This window comes from Girardinichthys multiradiatus, chromosome 22 (genome assembly GCF_021462225.1).
Source record: "Girardinichthys multiradiatus isolate DD_20200921_A chromosome 22, DD_fGirMul_XY1, whole genome shotgun sequence".
In the NCBI taxonomy this organism is placed as follows: Eukaryota; Metazoa; Chordata; class Actinopteri; order Cyprinodontiformes; family Goodeidae; genus Girardinichthys; species Girardinichthys multiradiatus.
Window position 1 is genome coordinate 19,946,475 of NC_061814.1, and position 27,992 is coordinate 19,974,466.

The following is a 27,992-nucleotide window of genomic DNA, read 5'->3' on the forward strand; positions in this document are numbered from 1 at the left end:
GAAGTCGGTAGATTCAGGTGGTAAATCCTGATCCAGCCTCTGACTGTAACACGGCTCCGAGCCCTCTCTGCTCTCCCTTTTAGTGTATTTTTCAACCCTGCTTCGGCTGTTTCCTCCCCCCGTTCCGCCGCCATTAAAGCCCGTCAACCTGGGACTTGATCGGGAAGAGGATTAAAATGATCTGAAGCATCGGACCAGCAAAACGGTGACGGGACTTTGGGGGGTGGGGAGGGGGGGGATCTTGTTCAGTGGACCCTGCACTTACTGCCAGTTAAACGGCAACCTCCCCCAGAAATAAGTAAATATGCGGTTAGTGGCGTGCAAGTGAGAAAAGCCCGAGTTCGGACCGGAGGAGAGGAGTTCTCCATCCGGGAGGGGGAGCAGCAGAAGACCGAGGAGTATGAACACAGCAAAGCAGAGGTGAGGGTTAACATCGCCGTCTTCTTGTACAACTGCCTCGGGCCTGTCAGACGGTTACGGCCAAAACATAATCTCGTAATGTTAGCGGGCTAGCTGGGCTGTAATTTCTGGCTGACAACCGAACCAACGGTTGGTTGTTGTGATGTAAATAAGCCACCAGCTGCTAGCTCGGGATATAGCGTCAGCAGCTATAGCCTGGTAGTTAACTATCGTTTTCAGGAGAAGACTGTAGTGGAACATGCAGTTAAATTGCTTTGTTTATTTAGCGCAAACGTCTCAACAGATCTGAGGTCGTTGGCTAGACAGTAACGTTGTTTTGGTAAGCCTTCTGCCTGAGAGCTAGCAGAGATTTGCAGAATTTCTCACGATGTGTTGGTAAACTCTGAGGCGTGGTGTAAAGAGTAATGTTAACTCCCCTTTGAGCTAGGAGTCAACTTTCTTCCAACAGCTTTCCTGTCTATAGCACTGCATGATGTAACAGTACAGCGTGTGCGAGGTGTGTGTCTTCCAGTTTTATATGATGGTAATAACAGCAAATGGGAGAAAATCAGATTTAGGTTATGGGTGGATTACGGAACAGGTCATCTGACTCTTGTCAGGAGCCTACAAAAAAAAAAAAAGTCTGGGGGACCCATGAGCTTTTCCTGAATGTCACAAAAAATACATACTTGCAACAAAGTGACAGAACAAGACGTTCCAGACTGTAGACTATAGAAATCCGTAAACGACCATATACAAACATAGCTATACAGACATTCAAGACAGCTACATAATTAGCTAAATTATACAGAATGAGGAAAGGTGAAAAGTGATGAAAAGGCGATCTAGAGAGCCTTCCAAAAATATTCGATCTGCAACTTTTCCACAGTTTGTCACACTTCATCCATTTTATTAGGCTAACGTATGGAACTGTATGATATTCTGGTTATATGAAAACCTTGACTAGACCACCTTTTTACAGGATCACGGTATTTACACAAAAAAGTCGTCCAATTGTTTTTATTTAAAAACATAAAATTAACACTTGTTTATAAACTTTCTTATATTAAAAAATTTAATCTGCAAAATGTTAGCTAAGCATTGCCATTCTATTGTTAAATATTGCAGTGTCAATTATGATTAACCCACATCTCTATAGTTTTTTTCTTACCATTTTCTTGACCCCACTGCTCTCCTTGAGTTTCCTAATTTTTGGTCCATCCAAGAGGCCAAATCTATATTGGAAATCTAAATTTTAATGCATTGCACTAAAATACTTCATTACTCTACGGTCCAAAAAATGTGAGTAAACTCCAGTCACTTTGGGACTTTCACTGGCATCTACATAAAAGGACTTTAAACCATGGAAACGTTTTTTTTTTTTCACAAAAACATATCAAAAAGTTTAATTTTTATTCATCCCTCTTTATTTCGATAACCCTAAATAAATTCCAGTGCAACCAACTACGTTCAGAGGTTGTTGGATCATTATGAAGAAAAACAGTCAAGAGGTAACTCTGGAGTAAATGCAGAAATCCATAACTCAGGTAGAGAATATTTCTATGAGACAATTGATTGTGGTGCACTCCACAAAGCAGCCCTTTGTGGAAGAAATGGCAAAGAAGAGAGTTTTTTTTTTTTTTTTTTGGAAAGAAAGTCATAAAAGGCTCCAACTGCAGTTTGGCACAAGCCATTTAGGGACACCGCAAACGTAAAAGAAGGACGTCTGAGGGTCGGATGAGACCAAAATGAAACTCCTTGGCCTACATGCAAAACACTGTGTGGAGGGTTAAAAAACACTGAACACATAATCCTCACTGTGATACATGTTGGTGGAAGCATATTGTTTTAGCAGGGAAGGTGGTCAGATTTAAAGGGAACATGGATGAAGTTAAATATAGGGCAATCCTAGAAGAAAACCTATTAGATGCTGCAAATTACTTGAGACTGAGGCAGAGGCTTTCAGTCCTGCAGGAGAACAACCCTCATACAACCAGGGCTACAATGAAATTGTTTAAATCAAATACGTTTCTGGTGTTTTATTACCCTTGTCGAAGTCCAGACCTAGAGCCAATTGAGAATATGTGCTAATAAGAAAATTATCATTTTTAGATGCTACCCATCCAATCTGACCGAGCTTGAGCTGTTTTGTGAATAAGAACAGGCAAAACGGACAGATTTGCAAAGATTGAAAAGCTTGTATTGGGTGACGTGGGTCTAGAAAATGGGTGGATGGATGTATCCTTTTACTTAAACTTCATAATTATGCACTGATTTGTGTAGGTCCATCACATAAAATTCTAATAATATACACTGCCTGGTCAAAAAAAAAATTCGCCATCTGGATTCAACTAAGCAAATAGGTACGAGCCTCCTATTGGATAATTACTGCATGGACGATTATGTTTCAGCTGGCAACAAGTTGTTTAACCCGAACTGGTGCAATGAGTTGCTTCTCATTTCTTAAACAACCATGTTAAAAATCACATCCCGTGGTCATGGAAAAGATGTCTGGTTCAAAAGTATCAAATGATTGGCATACATCATGCAGAGAAAACATCTAAGGAGATTGCAGGAACTACCAAAATTGGGTGAAGAACTGTCCAACGCATTATTAAAAACTGGAAGGATAGTGGGGACCCATCGTCTTTGAGCAAGAAATGTGGCTGGAAAAAATTCCTGAATGATCATGATTAGCGATCACTTAGACGTTTGGTGAAATCAAATCGAAGAAAAACAACAGTAGAACTCCAGGCTATGTTTAATAGTGAAAGTAAGAGCATTTCCACAAGCACAATGCGAAGGAAACTCAAGGGATTGGGACTGAACAGCTGTGTAGCCTTAAGAAAACCACTAATCAGTGAGGCTAACCAGATAAAAAAGGCTTCAATTTGCTAGGGAGCATAAAGATTGGACTCTAAGGCCATTGAAGAAGGTCATATGGTCTGATGAGTCCAGATTTACCCTGTTCCAGAATGATGGGCATATCAGGGTAAGAAGAGAGGCAGGTGAAGTGATGCACCCATCATGCCTAGTGCCTACTGTACAAGCCTTTGGGGGCAGTGCTATGATCTGGGGTTGCTGCAATTGGTCAGGCCTGGGTTCAGCAACAGTATGTGTTCAAAGAATGAGGTCAGCTGATTTACCTGAATATACTGAATGACCAGATTGTTCCATCCATGAATTTTTTCTTCCCTGATGGCACGGGCATATTCCAAGATAACCATGCCAGGATTCATCGGGCTCGAATTGTGAAAGAGTGGTTCAGGGAGCATGAGACATTATTCTCACACATGGATTGGCCACCGCAGAGTCCAGACCTTAACACCATTGAGAATCTTTGGGATGTGCTGGAGAAAGGCTTTGCACAGCAGTCAGACTCTACTATCATCAATACAAGATCTTGGTGAAAAATTAATGGAACGCTGGGTAGAAAAAAATCTTTTGACATTGCAGAAGCTTATTTAAACAATGCCACAGCGAACGCGTGCCGTAATCAAAGCTAAAGGCAGGCCAACGAAATATTACAGTGTTTGACCTTTTTTTTTTGGTGGCGACTTTTTTTTTTGGCCGGGGCGTGTACATTGCAATTTGTGGTTTAACATGAACAGAAAATATGGAAAAGTTCAAGGGGCATGACTACTTTTTTCAGCCACTGTAATCTTGCTTCAGTGAGACATCAGACAACTTCAAAGAGGTACTTTGCATCTTTTGCAGTCTGATTATCTGGCTCCTCTATAATAAAGGGGTGGGAGCTATTTACATGTATCTGCCTGGGTGCCGCTCTCTCATAATCCCTCCATAGTATCAGTGCTTCTGTAAGTGCCTTAATCATTCACGCGCTTCCCTGCTGAGTGTCGTGTTTCATCCGTCCTTGTCTCTTATTACCCAGCTCAGTTGTAGGGTGCAGTTGTCTGCCGTGTGCATGCAGCGTACAGAGTGCGTGAAAGCAAGTGTCAGAACTTAGGAAAAGCATCAGGAATCAGTGCTGCTCTCTAGGCTTCAGTTTTTAAAGCTAAAAATGTAGGAATTCTAGCTGCTGAACCCTTTATAATGTCGTATTTTTGTTTTATCCACACATTTCGTATTATAATAAATAAGTACTGAAATTTGCTTCCCATTTCTTCTTCTCCCCCAGTGCACTGCTTGCTGTGTGATCTCCTTGAGAGTCGAGCTGCCAGTCCCACTGAACGGCTGGAAGCCTGCTTCAGTGGCAGCGCGACGATGACCGAGCTGGTTGCCAAGTGGGCCTGTGAATACTGCACATACGAGAACTGGCCGTCAGCCATCAAGTGCACCATGTGCCGCGCTCAGAGGCCCAGCGGGGGTGCCATCATTACTGAGGAGCCCTTTAAGAGCAGCCCTGGCCTAGATGCTAGTCTGCATCAGTGGGACCCTGCGGACCTCAGCAACAGTCCGTCTCAGGGGGGATCCAGCTTGCTTATTTGTCCAGACTCCAGCGCGAGACCCCGCGTTCGCATCGCTGATGTTCCCGAGACGAGTAGCAAGTGGTCATGTCACATGTGCACCTACCTGAACTGGCCTCGTGCTATCCGTTGCACCCAGTGCTTGTGTCAGAGGCAACAGGCTAAACAAAAACAACAACAGCAGCAGCATGGGCACCATGCAACTCATCGAGGACATCATACTCATCAGCCACGAAGTCCCACGGAATCACCGCAGACCTCAGGCTCCGGATGCTGCCCTGTTACCCCAATCGCCACTACAGACCCCTGTGAGGAATATAATGACCGCAACCGGCTCAACACCAACACACAGCACTGGACCTGCACTGCATGCACTTATGAGAACTGGGCCCAGGCACTGAAATGTGTTGTGTGTGATCATCCCAGGCCCAATAGTCTGCTTGCTGAACCCATCGAACTGGCATCAGAACCTGAGAGCCACCAGCCCTCCTCAAAGCTTAATGATCAGCACAGGGACAACAGGAGGGGTGTGGTTGGGCAGGGAATGGGGTGTGTGGTAGGGGGACAGGTGGGCTGTAGCAGCAGCCAGAGGAGGTCGCCTCCCTCTGAAAAACAGGAGTCTGAGGTGAACATGGACTTTCAGAGGATTGAACTGGCATCAGGAGCTGGGATTGGCAGCAAAGAGGAGCTTGAAGTGGATTTCAAAAAACTGAAGCAGATTAAGAATAGGATGAGAAGGACGGATTGGCTCTTCCTCAACGCATGTGTTGGTAAGTTTCAAGAATAAGTGATGTTTTCTTAAATTTACCCATATTAGCCCTCTAAAAGAGTTATATGTTTTCTTTTACATCGGGCTAAAACAAATGAACAGAATAGAGTTTATATAGTTGCATCCAGAACACTCAGATTTACATCCTACTGACACTGGAATTCTGTGCATGCTTAAAATTCCTCTGCACAGTGTGAGGAAAAGCTTCCTCACACAAACAGTTTGCCACCTATAATAAACACTGACGGAGGCTGGGATATGTGAGCTTTTAAAAAGAACTAAAAAAATTTTTTTTCTCTAAAGAAACACATTCTTAACCTGTTTCCTCTTTGTGCTAAGGGCGTGTGGAGTTTGACCTGTAGTCCTTATCCCTGTCTGTCGCTTCGTAGGAATAATGTTACACTAACAAGACAAATCTGAAAACCACAAACGGTTTCAGGAATCCCATGAAGATGTTGTAAAACTTGTTTTCATGCTACATTCCTTAAGATGGACCAACAGTACCGCAGCTTGTAAGCGTTAATAGACAGGGCAGAATTAATGAATTGTCTAACTTTCCATGGTAGTCCCAAAACACCATACTTTGACCAATGACTGCCACGGCACAGGCAACTTGTTTTTGGGTGGTTGACTAAACTGACACGCCAAGACCTAGATGTTTTGTAGCCAAATGAGCAACTATTTCAGAGATATGCAATAAGACAAACTATTACATCTTTTTAAAGTTATTCATCTCAGTTACTTAAATGCAGTCAGACTTTCCATACTGGGTCTTAAATTACAGTTGGCTAAGTCCTGATCATTCATAACTTTTTCCATAGATGTTTTTTGTTTGTTTGTTTGTTGTTGTTTTTCTTTTAGAAAGACTATGGCTGCATTAATTTGCTTTGTGTGCTATAATTCTGACTGAGGAATCTGGGTCTTATTGTGGTTTGACCAAACCACAATAATGGTTTTCCGATGGGGAGATAAACTGTCCCATTGTAAGGAATATTTACGCTGAAATTTCAGCCTTCCTGTGAAAATTCTTTGTCTAAAATTGGCTTGTTATAGTTTCTTTAGATAATCAAACCTTCTTGTTAGTTATAGTATTTATGACCAGTTCCTTTTATCAAGAGTAAAGTATGTATTTAACAAGGTTTGACTTGGAAACAGGGATTTCAGTTGTTGCCAGTAACGACTGTTGGGCTTATCATGTACTTTCTGTAGGTGTTGAAGCTAGATAACCTATAAGTGTAAAGAGAATGGAGCCAGAGCCGATACACACGAGCTTAGGTGCTTGAAAGTACATTTCACTCAAGTTATGAAGTAAGATAATTATAAGTCCTTAAGTAAGTTATTGAGTTCACTTAATTATTTTTGTAATTCACATGAGTCTAACTGACAGGAACTTGCAGAAGCTCTGTAAAAAGCCCCCTTCGTCTTTATAAAGTACGACCTTTCATAAATGCTCACAGCATGTGCTACTGTCAGGGGTATGATGGTAAACCTAAAATATAGTTTAGGACATATCTCGATTTTTTTACATAATCGGAAATGCATCTACTAAACGCTCGGATTCTTTTTCCTTTTTTGAAACTCAAAATAATCTTTATTAATACAGAGACAGAACAATAACCATACCTGCCAGTAAGGTGTCTGTAATGTCGCAGGCCATGTGGAACAAACCAGATTTGAGCTAAACAGTGCCCTAATAGGTCAAACAAGTCCAAAACTGACAGGTATCTTTCTTGTTTTTTGTTTTTTTTATTATTATTTTATGAAAATAAAAATATAAAACTAAAATGTGAGTGTTTCTTTCAGTTAATCTGATTTCACCATGATGGTGGTGTAGGGGTTAAGTGCGCGACAATGTGTAGAGGCTATAGTCCTTGACGCAGCCGTCCCGGGTTCGAGTCCATGACCTGGCGACCTTTGCTGAATGTCTGCCCCTCTCTTTGCTCTCTTTCCTGTCTACCTACTGGCGAAAAAATAAAAATAAAGGCCTCTAGCACCGAAAAAAAAATACATATATATTTTTATAGGTTATAAAATGTTAAAGACTCACTTATCTGTTGTGACACTGTGTTAACATTAGGTGGCGTTTGTAAAGTAAAACGATGTCTTTGGGCATATTACCTACTTTTATTTATTGGCATTCATTACAATCAATGTGTTACAAGTTTTATGTACCTGTGCATAACGCAAGCTGGCTGGCAAAAACTTATACAGCATTTCAAGAATATAAAAAAACCGCTTGCCATACATGTGCTATTTTATGATCAGTGGGATTGTTATATATCCACTTTGCTGTCTCTTTTCTTTGCATTGCTGATTAACAACAACAAGCAGGCAAGTGTCCAGCCTCCTACTTGTTATGATTATCTGCCAGCTTTGCATTAGTTTGGTGTGGACTGCTGTGAATAGTAGCATGATCTATCCGTTTCTGTTGTGGCACATTAAACATTAAAGCTCCTGATTGTTTTTATTTTTATTTTTTTTATTTTACTGGCATTCTGTTGTGTATATAACTAATTCAAGAGCCATCAGCTACCAAAACTTATGTTTAAATCACAGAGACTCTGAGCATTTTTATTATTCATTATCCAGGAGTCACATGCAGCTTACAGCCTCCTACTTAAGAATGTGCGAGGAAACCGCTATTGTCAAAGGAAGCTCCTATGAATACAGGGGAAATGTGCAAACGCTCAGCAAACTGTCTCCTGCTCTTTTTGTGATGATAATAATAGCCAGAAGTGAGAGAAATAGTAATAATAAAGCATGTCTTTACTAATGTCTGCTTGTAAAATACACCACATTTAAAACAATTAAAATGGTAATATATCAAGGGAAGTTCAAACCAGTGAAACAGCAGGATGACCACAGCTCTGTTGCTTTACCTCATGATCAGAACAACACTGATGATCATCATTTACAACTCTGCAGAGACACAACACCGATTATTAGCTGATTAGTCAATCAGCTTGTGCGGAAATGTTAGTGTTTTCCTGCCATTAGGAAAATAGATTCAGAGTAAAAAAAGAATGATTTCACCTTACCTGGGAAAAGAAAGACAAGAAGACAACGTTTCTAACTAGCCAATAATCAAAGCAAATGTCTACATCTGTCAATCTGAAGTGATCTAGAAGCTTGAAAATCCGAACCATTAGTCAAAATTGTGCACAATATTAATATTCTAAAGGACCCTTTACAGTGCAATAATTGTTGACTATTATATTATATGAGTGTTATGAACATGCCTCAGACATGCCAATGTAAAATTAATCTTGTTTGACAGACTCTGACAGTATAAGATCCCTTTACCTGACATAAATCACAGTACCAAAGATGCCATGGGTCATAAAGCGCATAAATGTCCAGCGATGGCAATATTTACCATTAGTTCAAATTCAGAAATATTTTATTTATTCCAAAGGGAAATTAAATGTTGTCGTAGTTCATATTATACAGGTTTCTTCAAAGAGCCGTTGTAGATGCTGAAGGCTGTGGGCAGGAAGGATCTCCTGTAGCGCTCCGTCTTACAGCAGATCTGAAGAAGCCTCTGACTGAAGACACTTTGTTGTTGTAGGACAGTCTCATGAAGAAGATGCTCAGGGTTCTCCATAATGTTCTGCATTTTATGAAGAATCCTTCTTTGTACACTCATCTCCAGAGGTTCCAGAGAAGTCCCCAGAACAGAACCAGCCATCTGTATCAGCTTGTTGAGCTTTTTTAAGAAACTGGCTCTGATGCTGCTTCCCCAGCAGATGATGGCAGAAGAGATCACACTCTCCACAACAGACTTATAGAAGATATGCAGCATCTTGCTGCAAACACCAAAGAACCTAAGCTTCCTCAAGAAGTACAGTCTGCTCTGTCCCTTCTTGTTTACGGCGTCACTGTTGCATCTCCACTCCAGTCTGTTGTCCAGGTGAACACCAAGATATTTATACTCCTCCACCACTTGCACTCCTTAATGATAGAAATAGTGTCTGACCTATTCCTTCAAATCTACAATCATCTCCTTTGTTTTATTCACGTTCAAGAAATGATTGTTCCCACACCATGCTACAAAGCAGTCCCCCAGCTCCCTGTCCTCAGCTTCTTGTCCATCTCTGATCCACCCCACGACTGCAGAATCATCCGAGTATTTCTGCAGATGACAGGAGTCTGTCTTGTACTGGAAGTCTGAGGTGTACAGAGTGAAGAGGAATGGTGAGAGTACAGTCCCCTGTGGTGCTCCTGTGCTGCTGACTACCTGGTTAGACTCACAACCCTTCAGTCTCACAAACTGTGGTCTGTTTGTCAGGTAGTCTTTGATCCAGGAGATTGTTGAGGCCTCCACCTGAGTCTTCTGGAGTTTCTGACAAAGCAAATCAGGTTGGATTGTATTAAATGCACTGGAGAAATCAAAGAACATGATCCTCACAGTGCTGCTGGCTTTGTCCAGATGACAGTGGGTTTGTTGAAGCAGGTGTATGATGGCATCTTCAACTCCAACTCCACAGCGATAAGCAAACTGAAGGGGGTCCTGATGGTTTACTGTTTGCTTACTCAGGTGGGCCAACAGGAGTCTCTCTAGGACCTAGAGATCCCTAGTAAAATGCTAATTTTTACAGTGAAATAACAGATATATTTTTGACATATTGTGAGTATGCCAAACTGTTACAAACCTGTCAGCACACCCAGTGTTTATAATTTGATGTAGGAAAAAAATAAAAATGTCTAAAAGCATTAAGAGCCATTGCAGTCCACAGAATTGCTGACAAATGAAATTGGACTGTAGCAAAATGGCAAAAAAAACTTTATTGGCATCGCTTTATTTGTTTTGTGATTTTCTTTTTTTTATTAATGCCATACTATTGTACCTTTTGTTCAAATTGTTTAAAAATGGTGTAAATAAATCAATATTGCTACTTTCTTGTATAGGAAACTCAAGTAAAACATGTACATTTATGTATTTTTTAAAACCACATTTCTATAGTACCAATTCACAACAAATGTCATCTCAATGCACTTCACAAGACACACAGGTCTAATTCATATACCCAAATATACCATAAAATGAATAAAAAAAACCCTCCAAATATATGAATTGGAGGTGTTTTTTTTGGATTGAAACTAGATGTTCCATGTGTAAGAGAAAGACCACAGTCACTTGATCAATTTCCTCTCATCAGTCTGTCGTGGAGTGTACATCTCTCTTTTCTATTTAGTTAGGCGAACAATTAGAAGTACAGTCGTGGCTGCAGGGCTGAAGGCACACCCACACTAATGGAGTATTTCGTAGGAAGTGGTAGTGATCCCTTTCTGCTGTTGTTACAGTTTCTCTCCTCTAGTCTCTCTCTGCGCCAGCCAGCTCCACATGGCACACCCACTTTGTGTCTCTCTAGCTCCCACTCGCTAGAGCTTTGTGTGTGGTCCTTTGACGTGAGAACAAAAGCTCAGCAGTGCTTGATGCTGTCAAATGTACGAGAGGGTGCCGCAGGGGCATTTACTGTATGAGCTGGAAAAGGAAGGACCCTGTTTGTGTAGCTGTGAGTCTTTGAAGCCGGCTCCACCTTTCCTGTGTGATTAGTTTTCGTCATAAAACAAAAATAATATACCTGCACAAATAGTTTGTTTGGGTTAAATGCTGAAAAAAGATTCTTGTTGAGACGATCACACAGTAGTCCACATTTCACTATATGGCTTCTGTTGTTGATGAGTTTCTTGACGTTTCCCTGGAAATAATTCCATCATTTTATAAGTTATTATTATAGGCACTCTTCATGTATCCTGCCAACTTGTTCAAAAACCTTTTTCACATCAGACCATTAACCGACTGAGAATAATTTGCACTGAGCTATTAAGGATGGGAGTTCCTGATAAATAACTTTGCTAAACATCATTGTTTTCCATAGGATTGTTTGGAGGTTGTTCATGTACCATTTTGTAAGAGAAAATTCAATACTAAGTATGTTTTTAGGGCCACCATTTTGTAAAGACAAAATGAATTTTCTGTTCGTGCTTAGAGTACACCATAGAAAGCACCTGCTTCTGTCTGATCTAACACATCTCAACCTCCCTGCTAAGATCTAAAGGAACTGACATTACAGTTTACACCCTTGAATTGTTTTGCTACCTCTAGACTTCAAAACTGTCAGATCTCAGAGCCGTTAGAGCTGCCACAGAAATGAAGCACATTCTCATCTCTGATAGTTTTATACATTTTGCTGGAGTACATGCTGTCTTCTCTGAAAGGTGCTCTGAAGTCTTTTTAGTATCCAATTTGTGATAAAAATTGCTGTGTTCTGTTTCCAAATAAGTGTTACAGGCTTCATAAAAGCTAAAAAAAAAAAAATCAAAATTTGTCTTTAGGTGTAATTTTGTGTGAACCTAGTGTTGCTTTTTGCTTCTGTTGTAAGTTTGTCTAAAGTAACTCCTTATTAATTGCAGAAAATCGATCTCTTCTTCCATTAATTTGTCTGAAAGGTGTTGTAGAAGGCGACCTGGCAGCTGTGGAAGCTTACAAGACGTCTGGAGGGGACATAGCGAGGCAACTGACGTCAGACGAAGTGCGGCTGTTAAACAGACCTTCAGCTTTTGACGACGGTTTCACCCTGGTTCACCTGGCCATCCGTTTCCAGAGACAGGACATGCTGGCGGTGTTGCTCACAGAGGTCAGTCAACAAGCAGGGCGGTTTTACTTTTTACTGTTGTGTCCTGGTGTTTGAGTTGTGTTTACTGTAATCGAGCACCACTTAAAATTCATGGTAGGGCAGGTGTTTGCTGGTCACAGCTGAGACAAAGGCGCATCATTCTGTGGGGTGAAGGTCATTAAAAGTGACTAAAAAGGAATTTCTGATTGGCACATTTGTTTTTTGTCATGTTCTGAAAGGTTAGGGTGCTCCTTATTATTTGCATCTCTGGTAAACATGTAGAAAAGCCTTAAAATAAATGACAACTTGTTTTCTAACCGTGAGCTTTGGAGATTATATTTTTATAATGCATTTTTTTTAATGTAGCACTGCTTTTCAGCTTGTGCATCAACATCTTGTGTGATTCACAAACCGGCAGTAGACGTGCCGCAGTTTGCCGGCCGTCAGCACACTGATTCCAGATTATCTGTATACTCACTTCTCCTCTAACTCAGTCAGTGCCTGTTTTTGTGCCCCGGGGAGGGGCAGTGAGTAACCACTGGATCACTTTACTAAAGTGCTTCAATGCTGACGGCTGCCTGAATGCATACCACAGACACATCTGCCCCAACCATCCACCTCTCCTAGCAGCAGCACAGCTCTGAAATGTTCAAGTAAAATTAGCTCAAACCGCAAAGTCCGGTAAGCTGCTATGTAAACATTCATTCTGCCTCCAACTTGAAAACCAAAACAAATTAAACTATTTGGGCGTGTGTTCTTGGATCGTTCCTCCAAAACTGCTATTTAACATGTTTTCTCCTTAAGAAATATAAGTCCCATTTTGCTTTTTATTTTTCTTATTTGAATCAGTTGAGTAGATAACAGATCTGTGACCTGATATTATTGTCTTTTATGTGTGGAAGCAGCAGCATTACATCATCTCTGCCTCCATGTTTGGACAGTGATCTTTCTTGCTATATTTATCTTAACCAAGCAAGGACCTATTATTAGTATAAAGGTATGGCCAGGTGTTCAATCTTTATGGTTTCATAGCCTTTTAACTATACCATCATATCATGCCGATAGTTAAAAGTCATTTTAATAAGATACCAAAAAAAGTGCCGGAGTGACTGAAGTTTCCTCTGGCTGTTTGAAGCATGGAGTGGCACAGTATAGCCCTTCTCTTGCTGTGTCTTCCTGGTCAGATGGCTGAATGAAGGCTGCAACCTGTTCCCTCACATAAAACAAACTTGAGAAGAAAAAAGGAAATTCATATATATACTTACAGCTGCAAAAAACATGGATATTAATGGTGTTAAAATTGATTAACAGTGTGGTTACAGCCTCATGCTGTGATGATGACACCTGTTATACTTAAAACAGCTTGCATGTTGACATCCTTAGGTAGGGTGTTTGGATTCTGAACAACCCAATCATTGAACGGAATTACAAAGTGACTCATAGGACCTTAACAGCCCGCTTAGTTTGATTGTTCTGGATAAAACATATAAGCCTTACCTGCTGCCCATTTTCAGAACTGTAGAAGCCTTTTGAATAAGAGCGGAAAAATCTTTAGGAAGCAAGCGAAGAAGTCCAGCTGCCTTTTGTTTTAGTACTTAGGATGTTCCAGATGATTGAGAATTTACACCAATCTATGAGAAATGTGTGTTAAGTAACCGACTGTTTTCTTCTATATTTTTGCTTAGTATCAAAATAACAGTAATTAAATGGGAAGGATAACATCTTGGAGCTGCAATAATTAATCTTGTTTTGTCTTAGAAGCAGTAGTTTTAAATAAAAGCAACTACATCATGGTTCATTGACGTTTTTTACGGTAATACTGTGGCATTTTTACTCAAGGTTATCATACCGCGAGAATCTCATACCACCACACCCCTGATGGTTCACACCTGTGATTAGATGTTATATGTTGGCCTTAGTAAAGTCATATGTTCTTTATTCCCAGCAGCAGAAGCTTGCAACTTGTGATTTTGTGTGTTTTTCTAAAATCTCAGTAAATTCAATGATGCATTTGCCAAAGCTCAGCTAAGGAATGTAGAAAGTTGTTGTTACTTGTGAAATATGACCACCAAATGCTCTTGCTCAGTTTTTATGTTGTGTCTCATATGTTCCTGGATATATTGCAGGTGTCCCAGCAGGCAGCCAAGTGTATCCCAGCCATGGTGTGTCCTGAGCTGACGGAGCAGATCCGCCGCGAGGTGGCGGCCTCTCTTCACCAGCGCAAGGGTGACTTCACGTGTTACTTCCTCACTGATCTGGTCACCTTTACCCTGCCTGCAGGTCAGCACCCCATCAGCTAACAAACGAGTCTGAACAAAGCAGTGGTGCAGACACATTCATGAATATCATTACAGGAACTCCAGAGGCTGACAGAGAGGCTGCCAATGCTTGGGGAAACTCTGCAGCTGCAGCAGCTTATTGTCTGGCCTTTCTCTCTGGCCTTCTAAGTGTGCATCAGAATGCGTGTTTTGTTTACCTGACGGGTATGAAACGGCGTGTTGTTCACATGCTGAAGGTGGCATAATGCTTCGGTTGTCTGATCCTAACAACCAGCACATGGAAGCTACCTCTGGCTCACTGTTTCAGTATTGTTCTTGCACAAAGCCCATACCACCGTGCCAGCTGTTTATTTTTTAATCCATAGGAAAACTGTATTTAGTCTTACCAATGTTTGCGTTCATTTATTGTGTGGCTGCTTTTGTTCATTCTGAATTAAAGATTTTTACCATGTGTTCAGGAAAGTGCCAACATTGGCTTCTAGCCACCATAGAAACCCGTCTTGTTCTGTTCCACATAGGTAATGAATTCATTTATATCAGCTAAAGAACAAGCTTCTGTGTTGCGAGCAGCGCAGTGCTTACAGGTTTCTGTACTACAAATTGGCTTTTGTTGAAATAAGCCAGGACTGAAAGATTTGCACATGAGCCAGTCAGACCTGTGCTTATCATCAGGATAAATGTTGTTCATTTTTAGCCTTTCATCATTTTTTAAACAGTTTTAACCAATGTTGGTGAATTTTATGACAGGACCTTGTTAATGGGCATTTAAAGCCCACATGGTTTCTTCACAACTCTATAAAGGATACTTGTGCAAATCTTAATGGGCATGTATAATGTTACCTATAATGTTGTGTATAATTTTTAAACCTGTATGAATTAGAGAAAATTCTGTATTTTGGATTCATTATGTGGTGATAATGATGTTTATTTCAAAATGGAAAACACACATAACAGAACATGCGACAAATAGCCATGAAGACTAGTTTTCATCTGTAGTCTCTTGTGTGTGTGTGTGCAAACATCTGACCGCCGTTGTGGTAGTTAACAAAGGTTAAATTTGATTCAGCTCAGCTAAATGCATTATTTCTGTTTTTGTTTCAGATATTGAGGACTTGCCGCCTGCTGTTCAGGAGAAGCTCTTCGATGAGGTGCTGGACCGAGACGTACAAAAAGGTGAATAATTTACTTTGTCAGCTCTAAGTCTCTTATTGTTGCGGTGTCACCTATCCGACAACAGTCTGGTTGCTAGGCAAACACAGGGCCTCCTTTCACAACCTGTGGACAATAACAAAGAGGCTGCCCCCATGCTGGCAGTGTTATGTTACATGGATATTCCTTCCTGCCAACACTGTCTTAGTGACCAGCTTGTCCCTCAGCCAGGCGGTCTGCCTCCTTCATATGTACCAGTTTCATCTGTGCTAATCAGCCTAATAGAGTTTCAGGATTTCTCTGATCCTCGTTGAATCAACGTTGCAGTGTTCAGCCTGCAGACATGGTGACACATTGGAAAAAGAAGCCTCCACTGTTTTCTTTAGTTTGCTTTTTATTTGTGTGTCTTGTTAAATCGCCCCACTATAGCAGATGTTAGGTCTTGTAGTAAAAACAGATAAAAAAAAAAAATCATCCACAAAAAGAGTGATTGCTGGAGGATTAATAGTAAAATTAAACACTTACTTGTAATGTATCAGTTGAATCTACACAGGTGTTTCATGTGGGTTTGGTTTAGTGGTAAAATAAGTTTGGCATCTATCTTGCAATGTAACCTTTCCCTTCTTCTTGATCAGAACTCGAAGAAGAGTCTCCCATCATCAACTGGTCTCTTGAGCTCGGAACAAGACTAGACAGTCGGCTGTATGCACTCTGGAACCGCACAGCCGGGGACTGCCTCCTCGACTCTGTGCTGCAGGCCACGTGGGGCATCTACGACAAGGACTCTGTGCTCCGCAAGACTCTTCACGACAGCTTGCATGACTGCTCACATTGGTGAGACCCGCAGGCTCGGCACCAGAAGCACAAACAGTATCGATGTGTAGTTTTCTCCTAGAACCACCTATGACCAGTGTGGCTGATTTTCATCCAGTTTTAGGTACAACTGTAAGAGCAGTATTTTAAACGGAGAGTTGAAATAAACAAAAGAACCATTTAGGATCCAAATATTGTAGAGAGATCAAAGAGTTATTCAAATTGAAACTGATGCCATATTGTCTAACACTAAGAAAGTTTCAGGAAACAAATGTAAACTACACACATTTCCCAGCAAACAAAAATAAACCTGGTTGTTTAAACTTTATAATGAGATGTCCTGGTCAAGAGAATCTGCCCGATTTCAATCTGAGTCAATCAAATCAGGCATTTGTTGTCACAAAGTCCCAATATGATCACACATTAAGGTTAAAAGAATTAATTACATGTATCTGTCTTAATTTCCTGCCAACCGAGTTTCTGCAGGACATCCTTAATGTAGTGATCCAGTACAAACCTATCTATGAAACTGTTATAACGTTCTAATAACACATCAACTAAAATGTGCATGTCTTTCAAATTTGTTTCTAAAAGTAGAGTCCGACTTCACACATGCAGCCATGGTCTGCAATACATCCTGCTTCTAGTGAAAATGGTTTATGCGGAGCCGTTTGCGGACGTTCAAAGCTAACCTTACCTCCGTTTTCATCTGACCCATTGATTGTTGTTCTTTCTCCCCCACATAGACGGCCATTTGAGGGCATCTGAGCACAGCGCGCAGAGCAGGTCACATGACACAGACAGACAGACAGAAAACCACAGCAGCCAATACGGTCTATTTCTTTACTGTCCATCATGTAGTTTTTCATGCAGTGCAGTCAAAGAGAGGCTGTGATTATTAGAAATGTGACCACATGGCTCACTGGCTGACATTATAGGTGTCGGACAACATTCACAGACAGAATACCAATAGTGCTCAGAGGTTGAGCATAATCTGGGATTTTAAAAATGCCTTGATCGGGACCCAAGTCGGACATGTGGGATCAGGTAGAATTAACCCCATTTGGGTCTAGAGATCCAAACATGCTTTAATCCATTGAAACTGAGTAAGATGTTTCTATTGAATTTTGCTCTTAAAGTAACTTGTGGGGTTTTAAAGGTAAATGGAATAAAATGAAACATTCTTTATTTTAAAAGCTTAACCAAAAAAGTCAAACCCTCCAGTAGTGTAAGTGGAGTGAAGGCTTTAGAAATCTGTCTTATAACGGAGCCCAAACAAGCAGAAGAAAGTTAAAACCATGTTTTCTGTTCCACTGTCAAAACTCTGCTCAGAACTCATTCCCACAGCAGCCTTTGTTTGTGGGAGCATCAGACATGAATATATAAAAGTGTCGTTTGACTCACCTCTACTAAGATGAAACTGAAACGTTTATTTAACTTAGACCGAGCTAGAACACAGTCCACAACAGCCATTTGAAACAATGCAACGGTCTAAGCAGTTTGTGCATCTGCAGGTTTTACAGCCGCTGGAAGGAGTGGGAGTCGTGGTATTCCCAGAGCTTCGGCTTGCACTTCTCCCTCCGAGAGGAGCAGTGGCAGGAGGACTGGGCTTTCATCCTGTCCCTTGCCAGCCAGGTACATGTGCATGAAAGCAAACACCGATGTTTTAGCATGGAGGACAGGAGCTTGTTGTGCTTAAAATGAGGCCCACTAATGATGCACGAATTATACAGGAAGGTTTCCTGCTTTTTGCCATGGTAAACGTTCTTTGTAATATTCTGGCAGAGTGCATTCTGTCTGTCATCAGCACTCTTCTAAATGACCTCACAGACTAAGCATTTTGGGTGGGTTGCATTATATCTGGGCATGAAGGCTCGGTAATTGCTCGCTTTTATTTTATTTTATTTTTTTTTTAAATGGCAGCATTAGGGTATGCCTGCTTTTAAATTGTTACTAGCTTTCCCCTTAGATTACTTTCTAATATTTTTAATCTTTTGTGTGTTTTGTTTCTGATCCACAGCCAGGATCCAGCTTAGAGCAGACCCACGTTTTTGTTCTTGCACACATACTTCGTAGGCCCATCATCGTTTACGGAGTGAAGTATTACAAAAGTTTCCGTGGCGAAACGCTTGGGTACACACGTTTTCAAGGTGAGCAAACAGTTGTTTCTGACCCGATGTTGATTTGCACTCATATTGATCCGTTTATGTTTTTTCCAGCGATGAGCCATTCCTGTGGGTGTGGAAGAGCTAGACTTGCTTTTTGAAATAACTGCAGCCTACATGCGTCTGCATAGCTCAGATGCTTGACATATTTGAACCTAGTCTAGTGTAATTCGTCTGTTTTTGGTCTGTTTGATTTTAAAACTAGAACTAGTGTCACAGGAGCACAATACAGTAAGGCAAGGAGGATCCCCCAGATGCAAACCATCAGAGAAAGAAGTCAGAGACACATGTGGATCAGTATCTACTTCCACAACCAGCACTAAAAAACAGCCTGGATTCAATTTGCCTCCTTACTGATGCTTTGCTTGACTTGATGAAAGTCCTCGGTGGGTGCCAAATTCTTGTGGTAAAGCCTGCCTGATATAACAGTGATTTACTGTTGCCAGGAGCCAGTGTAAAACACAGGGAGAGGCAGTGCTTATATGGAGGCCTTAAAGGAACACTGATCAAAGGCATGGTTCTGACTTGGATAGTTGCTGAACAACAAATCAAGTTCATTACGAGAGGTTTATGAGGTACAAAAGCAGCTTTATCCAGGAATCTTTTTAAAGTAAGCACTGGCAGCAGGTCTCTATTTTTCCAGCTTATGGGACTTATTCCAGCAAATCTACTCAATTCTGGCATACTTGCATCTCTGTTTTCAGAACACTTTACTAAATAGTGTTGGAAAATCTTGCCAAGCCCATTTATTCATGATTTATCAGTTGTGTACTGCAACTTATTAATCCTCAAGTTTCCAGTCAGAAACTTTTGGACCAAGTCTAAATGGGGTGAAACAATCCAAAGGATTACAAGCATTTCACATCCATGTTCCAAATGTACAACAGAACATCAGAACTATAAATTTGTTTGTGAACTTATGTTTTTTTCTCATCAAATAGTCATGGCATTATGCACATAGAGGAGCCACAGAATGAATAATATATGGCGACACAACATAACCTCGGAGACAAATATAACAAACGACAAATATTTTATGTCCTTGTTTAGCAAAGTATGTACAGTCGTGTGAAAAAGTTTCTTCTTGAACGTCTTCATATGGAGTCTAGTTCCAACCAAACTTCAATGTATTTTACTTGGATTTTAGGTGATAGAGCAACACAATTTGTGTTTCTTTAATTATGAAGTGAGAGGACAATTATACTTGTTTCCGGGTAGCTGCAAAGTGCCGAAGCGCTATGACTACAAAACACACCCAAATCATCACCCCTCCACCTCCATGCTTAATAGTTGTTGTAATTGTAAATGTACTAAATTAGGTATAGTGTTTTTCTAGTCATATTGACCGCTTCAAGCATTTTACACTAGAGGCCCACTCATAAATGCGTACACATTTACACACTAGATGAAGTGCCCAACAGTCGGCCTACAGTGCATCCAGAAAGTATTCTCAGCGCTGCACTTCTTCCACATTTAGTTCTGTTGCAGCCTCATTTCAAATGGTTTTAAATTAATCTCTTTCTCAACATTCCACACACAATACCCCATTATGACAATGTCAGAGATGTCTGTTTGAAATGGTTCCACTTTTATTTTAAATAGAAAACTAACAAATCACATCTACATAAATATTCACAGCCTTTCCCATGAAGCTCAATATTGAGCTGAGGTGCATACCGTTTCAACTGATCATCCTTGAGATGCTTCTAATGTTTCTAAGGAGTCCACCTGTGGTAAATTCAGCTGATTGGACATAATTAGGAGAGGACACACCTGTCTATGTAAGGTCCCACAGTTGACTGCATGCATAGTCTTCAGGCACAAATCTGGTGGAAGAATACAGAAACGTTTCTGCTGCTTTTCAGCAGGACAACCCAAAGCACAAGATTTTAAAGGAGTGACTTCAAACCACTTGGAATGTCCTGGAGTGGCCAAGGCAGAATCCAGACTTGAATCTGATTAAATATCTCTAGAGAGATCTGAAAATAGCCGTGCACAGACGTCTAACGTCCAACCTGATGGAGCCTGAGTGTCCTGCAAAGAAGAATGGTTGAAACTGCCTAAAGACAGATGTGCTAAGCCTGTGGCATTGTAATCAAAAAAACTTGAGGCTGCAATTGCTGCTGAAGGTGGATCATCAAAGTATTAAGCAAAGGCTGTGAACACCTACGTAAATGTGATTTCTTAGTTTAAATAAATTTGCAACAATCTCAAAGTTTTTTCATATCGTCATCATGGGGTAATGTGTTTAGAAATTTGGAGAAGGAGAATAATTTGATACCATTTGGAATAAGGCTGTAAAATAACTAAATGTTGAAAAATGTGGATGCACTGTAGGTACAAAGTATGGATAGGAGAGTCTCTTGTAGGGCTAAAACAATTAATCGGATTCATTGTGATTCATCGATTATTGTTATAATTGTCAGCTAATTTAGTGATTAAATAATCGTTAACTTGATTATACAGACTCTAAAACATGCCATTTGCTGAAACAACACACTCAGCAGTAAGTAGGCCAAAATTGTAAAAAAAAAAAAAAAAAAATATATATATATATATATATATATATATATACATTTTGCATTTAAGATGAAAACCCTTCTTTGTCTTTTAACATACTAACTGATGCCTTTGAAGGGTAACATGGAGCTGTTGGGCTTTGCGCCATTTCTCAGCCTGACCTTGATATGAACGTGCTAAGTCGTCCTATTGAGAGGCAGCTGTCTTAAGTCTTTTCTAGTTGTTGTTAATCTTTCTTACTGGTGCATGATGGACTTCAAATAGTTTGGGAATGACATAGCCCCTTCCTGATTAATAAGTAAAGTTGTTTACTAATCTATCCTCCCTGGCACACTTAATTAGCGCCACCAGTCTTTAACTTTCTCTACTAAAATGTGTGGGAGCACTTGGAGAGGTGCACTTATTTTTTCCATGGCTGTATTGACAGCCAAGTAAGCTTGTTTTATTATATTTAGACAAATTTTGAGGATTTTTGTCATTAGTTTTGCCATATTTAAAATGTGTCTCTGGAACTGTCTGTATTGCAAAATACTGTATGACAAAATACAGTATTTTGTATAAACCACAAAAACCTGATTTATCTGCTATAGTTTTTGTGTATAATGTGTCAGTCAAACAGAGTTTGTGTAAAACTGTGATTCTCCTCAGAACCAATAAAACGTTTTCTGCTGCAGGATTTAATTACCAACACATTATAGACAGTAAATAAACGATGTTGATTATTTAACGAAACGTAGTTTTAATAATTGCTTTATTTTTCTTCATTATTCAGTGAATTCAGTTTGTATTTTGAACTGTTGAAATATCTTCAACCCTCTTTGATTTTAATAGTATATATTTTTATACAGGCAGGAAGTATGTTTTTTTTTGGCAAACCGTTAAAGATAATTCCCTCTGTGTCCCCCCCTCCGTCCTGTTAGGCGTGTATTTGCCCCTTTTGTGGGAGCAGAGTTTCTGCTGGAAGAGCCCCATCGCTCTGGGCTACACGCGAGGTCACTTCTCAGCACTGGTAGCCATGGAGAATGACGGTTTTGACAATCGTGGCGCAGGCGCCAACCTCAACACAGACGATGACGAGACGGTCACATTCCTGCCGCTAGTCGACAGCGAGAGGAAGCTGCTTCACATCCACTTCCTCTCGGCACAAGAAGTAAGGAGTTCCACCACTAAGCCGGTAGTTTTACTGAAGTGGGGCAGGCTTTGGGCGCCTGACATCAGTAACTGGTGCCTTGCAAAAGTATTTGACGCCTTGAACTTTTCTACATTTTGCCGCATTGCAGTTACAACTTCGTGATAAACCGACGCACTTGAGTGAAGAGTTATGAGTTGGAATTAAAGTACTGCATAATTGTCCAAATTTGTTCCAATAAAAATCAGAAAAATGTGGCTTACATTAATATGTATTCAGCGCCCCTTAATATGCTTGCATCTAAATGGATCCATTGTAGCTTTGGCTTAGGGTTTAGGCTTGCTTTCCTCCCTGAAGGGGAACCTCCACTAGTCTCAAGTCTTTCACAGCCTCTATAACAAGATTTCTTCCAGGACTTTGCTGTATTTAGCTGCATTGTTTTCACATCTGTGTCATCACTGTGTCCCTCGTGGTGCCCTGTGGGGGGGGGGGGGGGGGGGGGGGGGGGCTCCAGGAGTATGGAATCAGGGGTCCTTTACTAGGGGCCGGTGCATGTTGGACTCCAGCAGGGCTGCCCTTTGTCACCGGTCCTGTTCATAACTTTTACGGACAGGATTTCTAGACGCAGCCAAGGGCCGGAGGGGGTCTGGTTTGGGGATCAGAGGATTTCGTCTCTTCTTTTTGCAGATGACGTGGTCCTGCTGGCCCCCTCTAGCCAAGACCTACAGCATGCGCTGTGGCGGTTCGCAGCCGAGTGTGAAGCGGCTGGGATGAAGATCAGCTCCTCCAAGTCAGAGGCCATGGTACTCGGGTGGCTTGTCCTCTTCAGGTTGGAGTGAAGTTCCTGCCTCAAGTGGAGGAGTTCAAGTATCTCGGGGTCTTGTTCATGAGTGGGGGAAGAATGGAGCGGGAGATCGACAGACGGATCGGTGCGGCTGCCACAGTAATGGGGACGCTGTGCCGGCCCGTTGTGGTGAAGAGAGAGCTGAGCCGAAAAGCGAAGTTCTCGATTTACCGGTCGGTCTACGTTCCTACCCTCACCTATGGCCATGAACTTTGGGTCATGACCGAAAGAACGAGATCCCGGATACAAGCGGCTGAAATGAGCTTCCTCCGTAGGGTGGCCGGGCACTCCTTTAGAGATAGGGTGAGGAGCTCGGCCATCTGGGAGGGGCTCGGAGTAGAGCCGCTGCTCCTCCACACCGAGAGGAGCCAGTTGAGGTGGCTCAGGCATCTATACTGGATGCCTCCTGGACGCCTTCCTCAGGAGGTGTTCCAGGCACGTCCCACCGGGAGGAGGCCCAGGGGACGACCCAGGACACGCTGGAGGGACTATGTCTCTCGGCTGGCCTGGGAACGCCTTGGGCTCCCCCTGGAGGAGCTGGAGGAGGTGTCTGGGGAGAGGGACGTTTGGGCATCTCTGCTGAGTCTGCTGCCCCTGCGACCCGGTCCCAGGTAAAGCGGAAAACGACGACGTTTTCACATCAACTTTGACCAGATTCCCTGTCCCTGCTGAAGAAAAGTGTTCCCAAAGCATGACGCTGCCACCAAGATGCGTCACCATGGGGATGGTGTGTGCATTGTCATCTTTTCTCCACAGTCTTTTTTGTTTTGTTTTTTGATTTTCTTGCTAATTTTGTATGTAGGTCACAAGTTTGAAATTTGGTCTTTTCTAACCAGAGCACCTTCTTCCACTTGTTTGATGAGTCCTTCTATGGCTTTTAGCAAACTGTAAACTGGTTGTCTCATGGTGTTGTTTTGACAAGATCCACTCTTCCATTAAGGCCCCATTAATGTATTACACGCTTAATAGTTGTCCTGCTGACAGCTTCTGTCCCACATGAGCTGTGGATTTCTGCAGCTCCTCCAGAGTTACCTTGGGCCTCTTGGCTGCTTCCCTGATTATTCCTCTCCTTTTCCAGCTTGTCAGTTTGGTTGGATGACCATGTCTTGGTGGTTTGCAGTGTTTTATACTCTTTACCTTTCAGATGATGTTTTGGACATTGCTTCATGAGATGATCAAAGCTTGGCATAGTGTTTTATAATTAAATCCAGCTCTAAACTTCTCCACAACTTCATCCCTGACCTGTCTGCTGTGTTCCTCGCTCTTCATGATGGTATTTGTTTACTAAAGCAGGGGAGACACTATACAACTTTACCAGTCCTCACAGATTTTGAAAAGACTTGGAGTTCACACTTACAAACTGATTTGTATTTTACTTTTAAATATCCGAGTATGTCTCTTTTAATCAAATGATTGTAATTATGCTTATAATGTTGTGTGGTGACAAGAAACAGCTGCCGGCAACAGGTAACTGCACTTGGGTCTGTGTCCAGATTCAGGTCAGAAATGTTTTGACTGCCACTAAGGTCAGGTCGGCTCCCCTATCCCTCCCCTCTCACACTTGAAGACTCCAGTTCTCATCTCCTCTCACACTAACAGATTTTAATGCCGACTCGCCCTGCTGACTGACCACAACTACTGTAGATTTTCCTCAATTGGGAATTGTAGGTAATGTCGGGCAAAAGAAATCATGTACTGTGTCTCCAGCATAATGCTCTTAGAGAAAACGTTCTGAAAACAGTTGAATTGAATTTAAATGCCACCCTTTTCAAATATTTACATGGGTTGGACAATGAAACTGAAACACCTGGTTTTAGACCACAATAATTTATTAGTATGGTGCAGGGCCTCCTTTTGCGGCCAATACAGCGTCAATTCGTCTTGGGAATGACATATACAAGTCCTGCACAGTGGTCAGAGGGATTTTAAGCCATTCTTCTTGCAGGATAGTGGCCAGGTCACTACGTGATACTGGTGGAGGAAAACGTTTCCTGACTCGCTCCTCCAAAACACCCCAAAGTGGCTCAATAATATTTAGATCTGGTGACTGTGCATGCCATGGGAGATGTTCAACTTCACTTTCATGTTCATCAAACCAATCTTTCACCAGTGTATTGGGCCAAGGGAATGCCATGATATGGCAGCCCAAACCATCACTGATCCACCCCCATGCTTCACTCTGGGCATGCAACAGTCTGGGTGGTACGCTTCTTTGGGGCTTCTCCACACCGTAACTCTCCCGGATGTGGGGAAAACAGTAAAGGTGGACTCATCAGAGAACAATACATGTTTCACATTGTCCACAGCCCAAGATTTGCACTCTTTGCACCATTGAAACCGACGTTTGGCATTGGCATGAGTGACCAAAGGTTTGGCTATAGCAGCCCGGCCGTGTATATTGACCCTGTGGAGCTCCTGACGGACAGTTCTGGTGGAAACAGGAGAGTTGAGGTGCACATTTAATTCTGCCGTGATATGGGCGGCCGTGGTTTTATGTTTTTTGGATACAATCCAGGTTAGCACCCGAACATCCCTTTCAGACAGCTTCCTCTTGCGTCCACAGTTAATCCTGTTGGATGTGGTTCGTCCTTCTTGGTGGTATGCTGACATTACCCTGGATACCGTGGCTCTTGATACGTCACAAAGACTTGCTGTCTTGGTCACAGATGCGCCAGCAAGACGTGCACCAACAATTTGTCCTCTTTTGAACTCTGGTATGTCACCTATAATGTTGTGTGCATTTCAATATTTTGAGCAAAACTGTGCTCTTACCCTGCTAATTGAACCTTCACACTCTGCGCTTACTGGTACATGTGCAATCAATGAAGACTGGCTACCAGGCTGGTCCAATTTAGCCATGAAACCTCCCTCACTAAAATGACAGGTGTTTCAGTTTCATTGTATATCTTTAAAAATATGAAAAGTTATGATCAGTTCTTTTGTGCTACATTGTGGTTGGATTTTACATGGTAGTGACCACAAATTCAAAGGATACATATCCTTTATGAAGCACTGTAGTATGACAGACTTGCTGCTCTCTTTCAGATGGGAAATGAAGAGCAACAGGAAAAGCTCCTTCGAGAGTGGTTGGACTGCTGCGTGACAGAAGGCGGCATTCTGGTGGCCCTGCAGAAAAGCTCCCGCCGTCGCAACCATCCACTCGTCACCCAGATGGTGGAGAAGTGGCTGGATGGCTACAGGCAGATCCGCCCCTGCGCCTCTCTGTCCGACGGCGAGGAGGAGGAGGACGATGACGACGAGTGACTAAAGTGAAGTGGAGGGAGCGGGTCTGCAGGAGGCAGGACTCCTCTCCTCGGTTTTTTTTATTTTCATTTTAACGTTACATTTTCGGGTTTGTTTTATTTTCCTTTTCCTTTCTTGACACGGACAAACTGTGAAAGCCTCCAGCAGAAGACAGGGACCTCACCCCAACCTTCCCCGCCTCCAAAGCTACAGAACACATGGCTGCTCTTCTGGTAAACAGCCACTCGGACTCATCCTGACAAAAGAGTTCAACTCTATCATCAAACCCACTCCAGACTGACAAAGATGTGGAGAATAGAAGTTCAGGAATGCAGAAGACCCTTTGATTTGCCTGTTTCAAATATAAAGGAAAAATAAAACTAATCTTTATCCATAGATGTAAATGCATGTGGTTGTTCAAAAAAGTTAAAGGAAATATACCAGCATTTATTTAAGGTAACACTTTATAACTATTCAGCGTGGGCACTGACAGAAGCACACTTCCAACCTTTTCGATGTGTTTTCCAGTTGTACAGGAGTTTGGCTTATTAAGCATTTTTTTCCATGTGTGTGTGTGTGTGTGTGTGTTGAACAGACAAGGACAAAGCCAATAAATATAATCTTCAGAAAACCAGAGATTATGGCATAATAAATAACTTATTATATCCTTATTATAAGCAATGCACCTTTATGGAAACATTTCTAATTAAACTCCAGCATCTTTGCTTGAAATAAGATCCCTAAACCTTAGGGAGATTTGCTCTCTAAGGTTTAGCACATTAACATACATGTTTGGATATTTGGTTTACTTTTTACAGACTGATTGAACTGAAATGTTGTGTGTGTTTGAATTTATTCTACATATTTATTGTTTGGAAACGTTTTTGACCTAATAAGAGCTTTATGTATATTTTTCTTCTGTTTTGTTTGTGTGGATTTTGTTAATTATTCTCTCAATCGCGATGAAGACACTTTTGCACAGAAACACTGTTGCTGTAAAGGAGAGAACCAATCTTGACAGTGGGAAGTTTACCTACATTGTTGCATGGGATTTAGTACCTCATCTAAATGCCTAAAATCTGGTGCTTTTTGTTGCCGTTTTATTTTTTCTGGCAGATGAGACACGTTCAGTGTAAAACTCACACTTGTCTCTGTTCCCTTCAATGATTGGTTGTCCACTTCACACATGATGGTACACCTTCTCTGTAAAGTCTGTTGTCAACCCATCCTGTCCATACAGGTTGTTGTGAGAGATTGCAACATCTACAACCAAAGCTGACACGAAAAAGAAGAAAAAAAATATGTTAATCCCTTAATTTTTGCTGTGAATGTTTGCATTGTTTTTTGTTTTTTTTCCCTCTTGCCATTGCGTACTGTAACCTTCGTGTCATACATGTTTTAAACAACACCTATTTGTGTTGCTTTCTATTTATACAATAGTTGAAGCTGTAACTATGATGGTTTGTGGATTTAGGCCTGACTTCACTAAGCGAAGTATAATGCAAAGAAAAGGCAAAATATGGAGAAAAAAAAACAAATAAAACCTTTTTGAATGTCGAGACTGAACGGTTCTCTGTTTGAAATTCTACATCTGTTGTAAAGTGCCACAGCTGTATAAAGCGATTGAGAAGCGGT

General features: G+C 41.4%; 1 protein-coding gene across 2 annotated transcripts; it reads left to right on the forward strand.

The window, feature by feature from the left end:
• On the forward strand, positions 1-27,916 carry zranb1b (zinc finger, RAN-binding domain containing 1b). Of its 2 annotated transcripts, XM_047351722.1 has the most exons (10): positions 2-420; positions 4,538-5,596; positions 12,049-12,236; positions 14,342-14,495; positions 15,596-15,667; positions 16,279-16,477; positions 17,971-18,091; positions 18,477-18,606; positions 22,062-22,291; positions 26,160-27,916. In XM_047351722.1, exons 2-10 carry the CDS (start codon positions 4,624-4,626, stop codon positions 26,376-26,378), a joined length of 2,286 nt encoding a protein of 761 aa, XP_047207678.1. In that variant the 5' UTR covers positions 2-420; positions 4,538-4,623; the 3' UTR covers positions 26,379-27,916. The 2 variants fall into 2 exon arrangements, with proteins under 2 accessions (XP_047207679.1, XP_047207678.1); XM_047351723.1 differs by lacking the exon at positions 22,062-22,291 and having other exon boundaries at positions 1-420; positions 26,160-26,301.
• Positions 27,917-27,992: the final 76 nt, after the last annotated feature.

Excerpts from the sequence above, each read along its gene's own strand:
- zranb1b (XM_047351722.1), top strand. The coding sequence starts at position 4,624 with ATGACCGAGCTGGTTGCCAAGTGGGCCTGTGAATACTGCACATACGAG. Across the intron at positions 12,237-14,341 it reads TGGCGGTGTTGCTCACAGAG|GTGTCCCAGCAGGCAGCCAA; the intron begins GTCAGTCAACAA and ends GATATATTGCAG. Across the intron at positions 16,478-17,970 it reads TTGCATGACTGCTCACATTG|GTTTTACAGCCGCTGGAAGG; the intron begins GTGAGACCCGCA and ends GTGCATCTGCAG.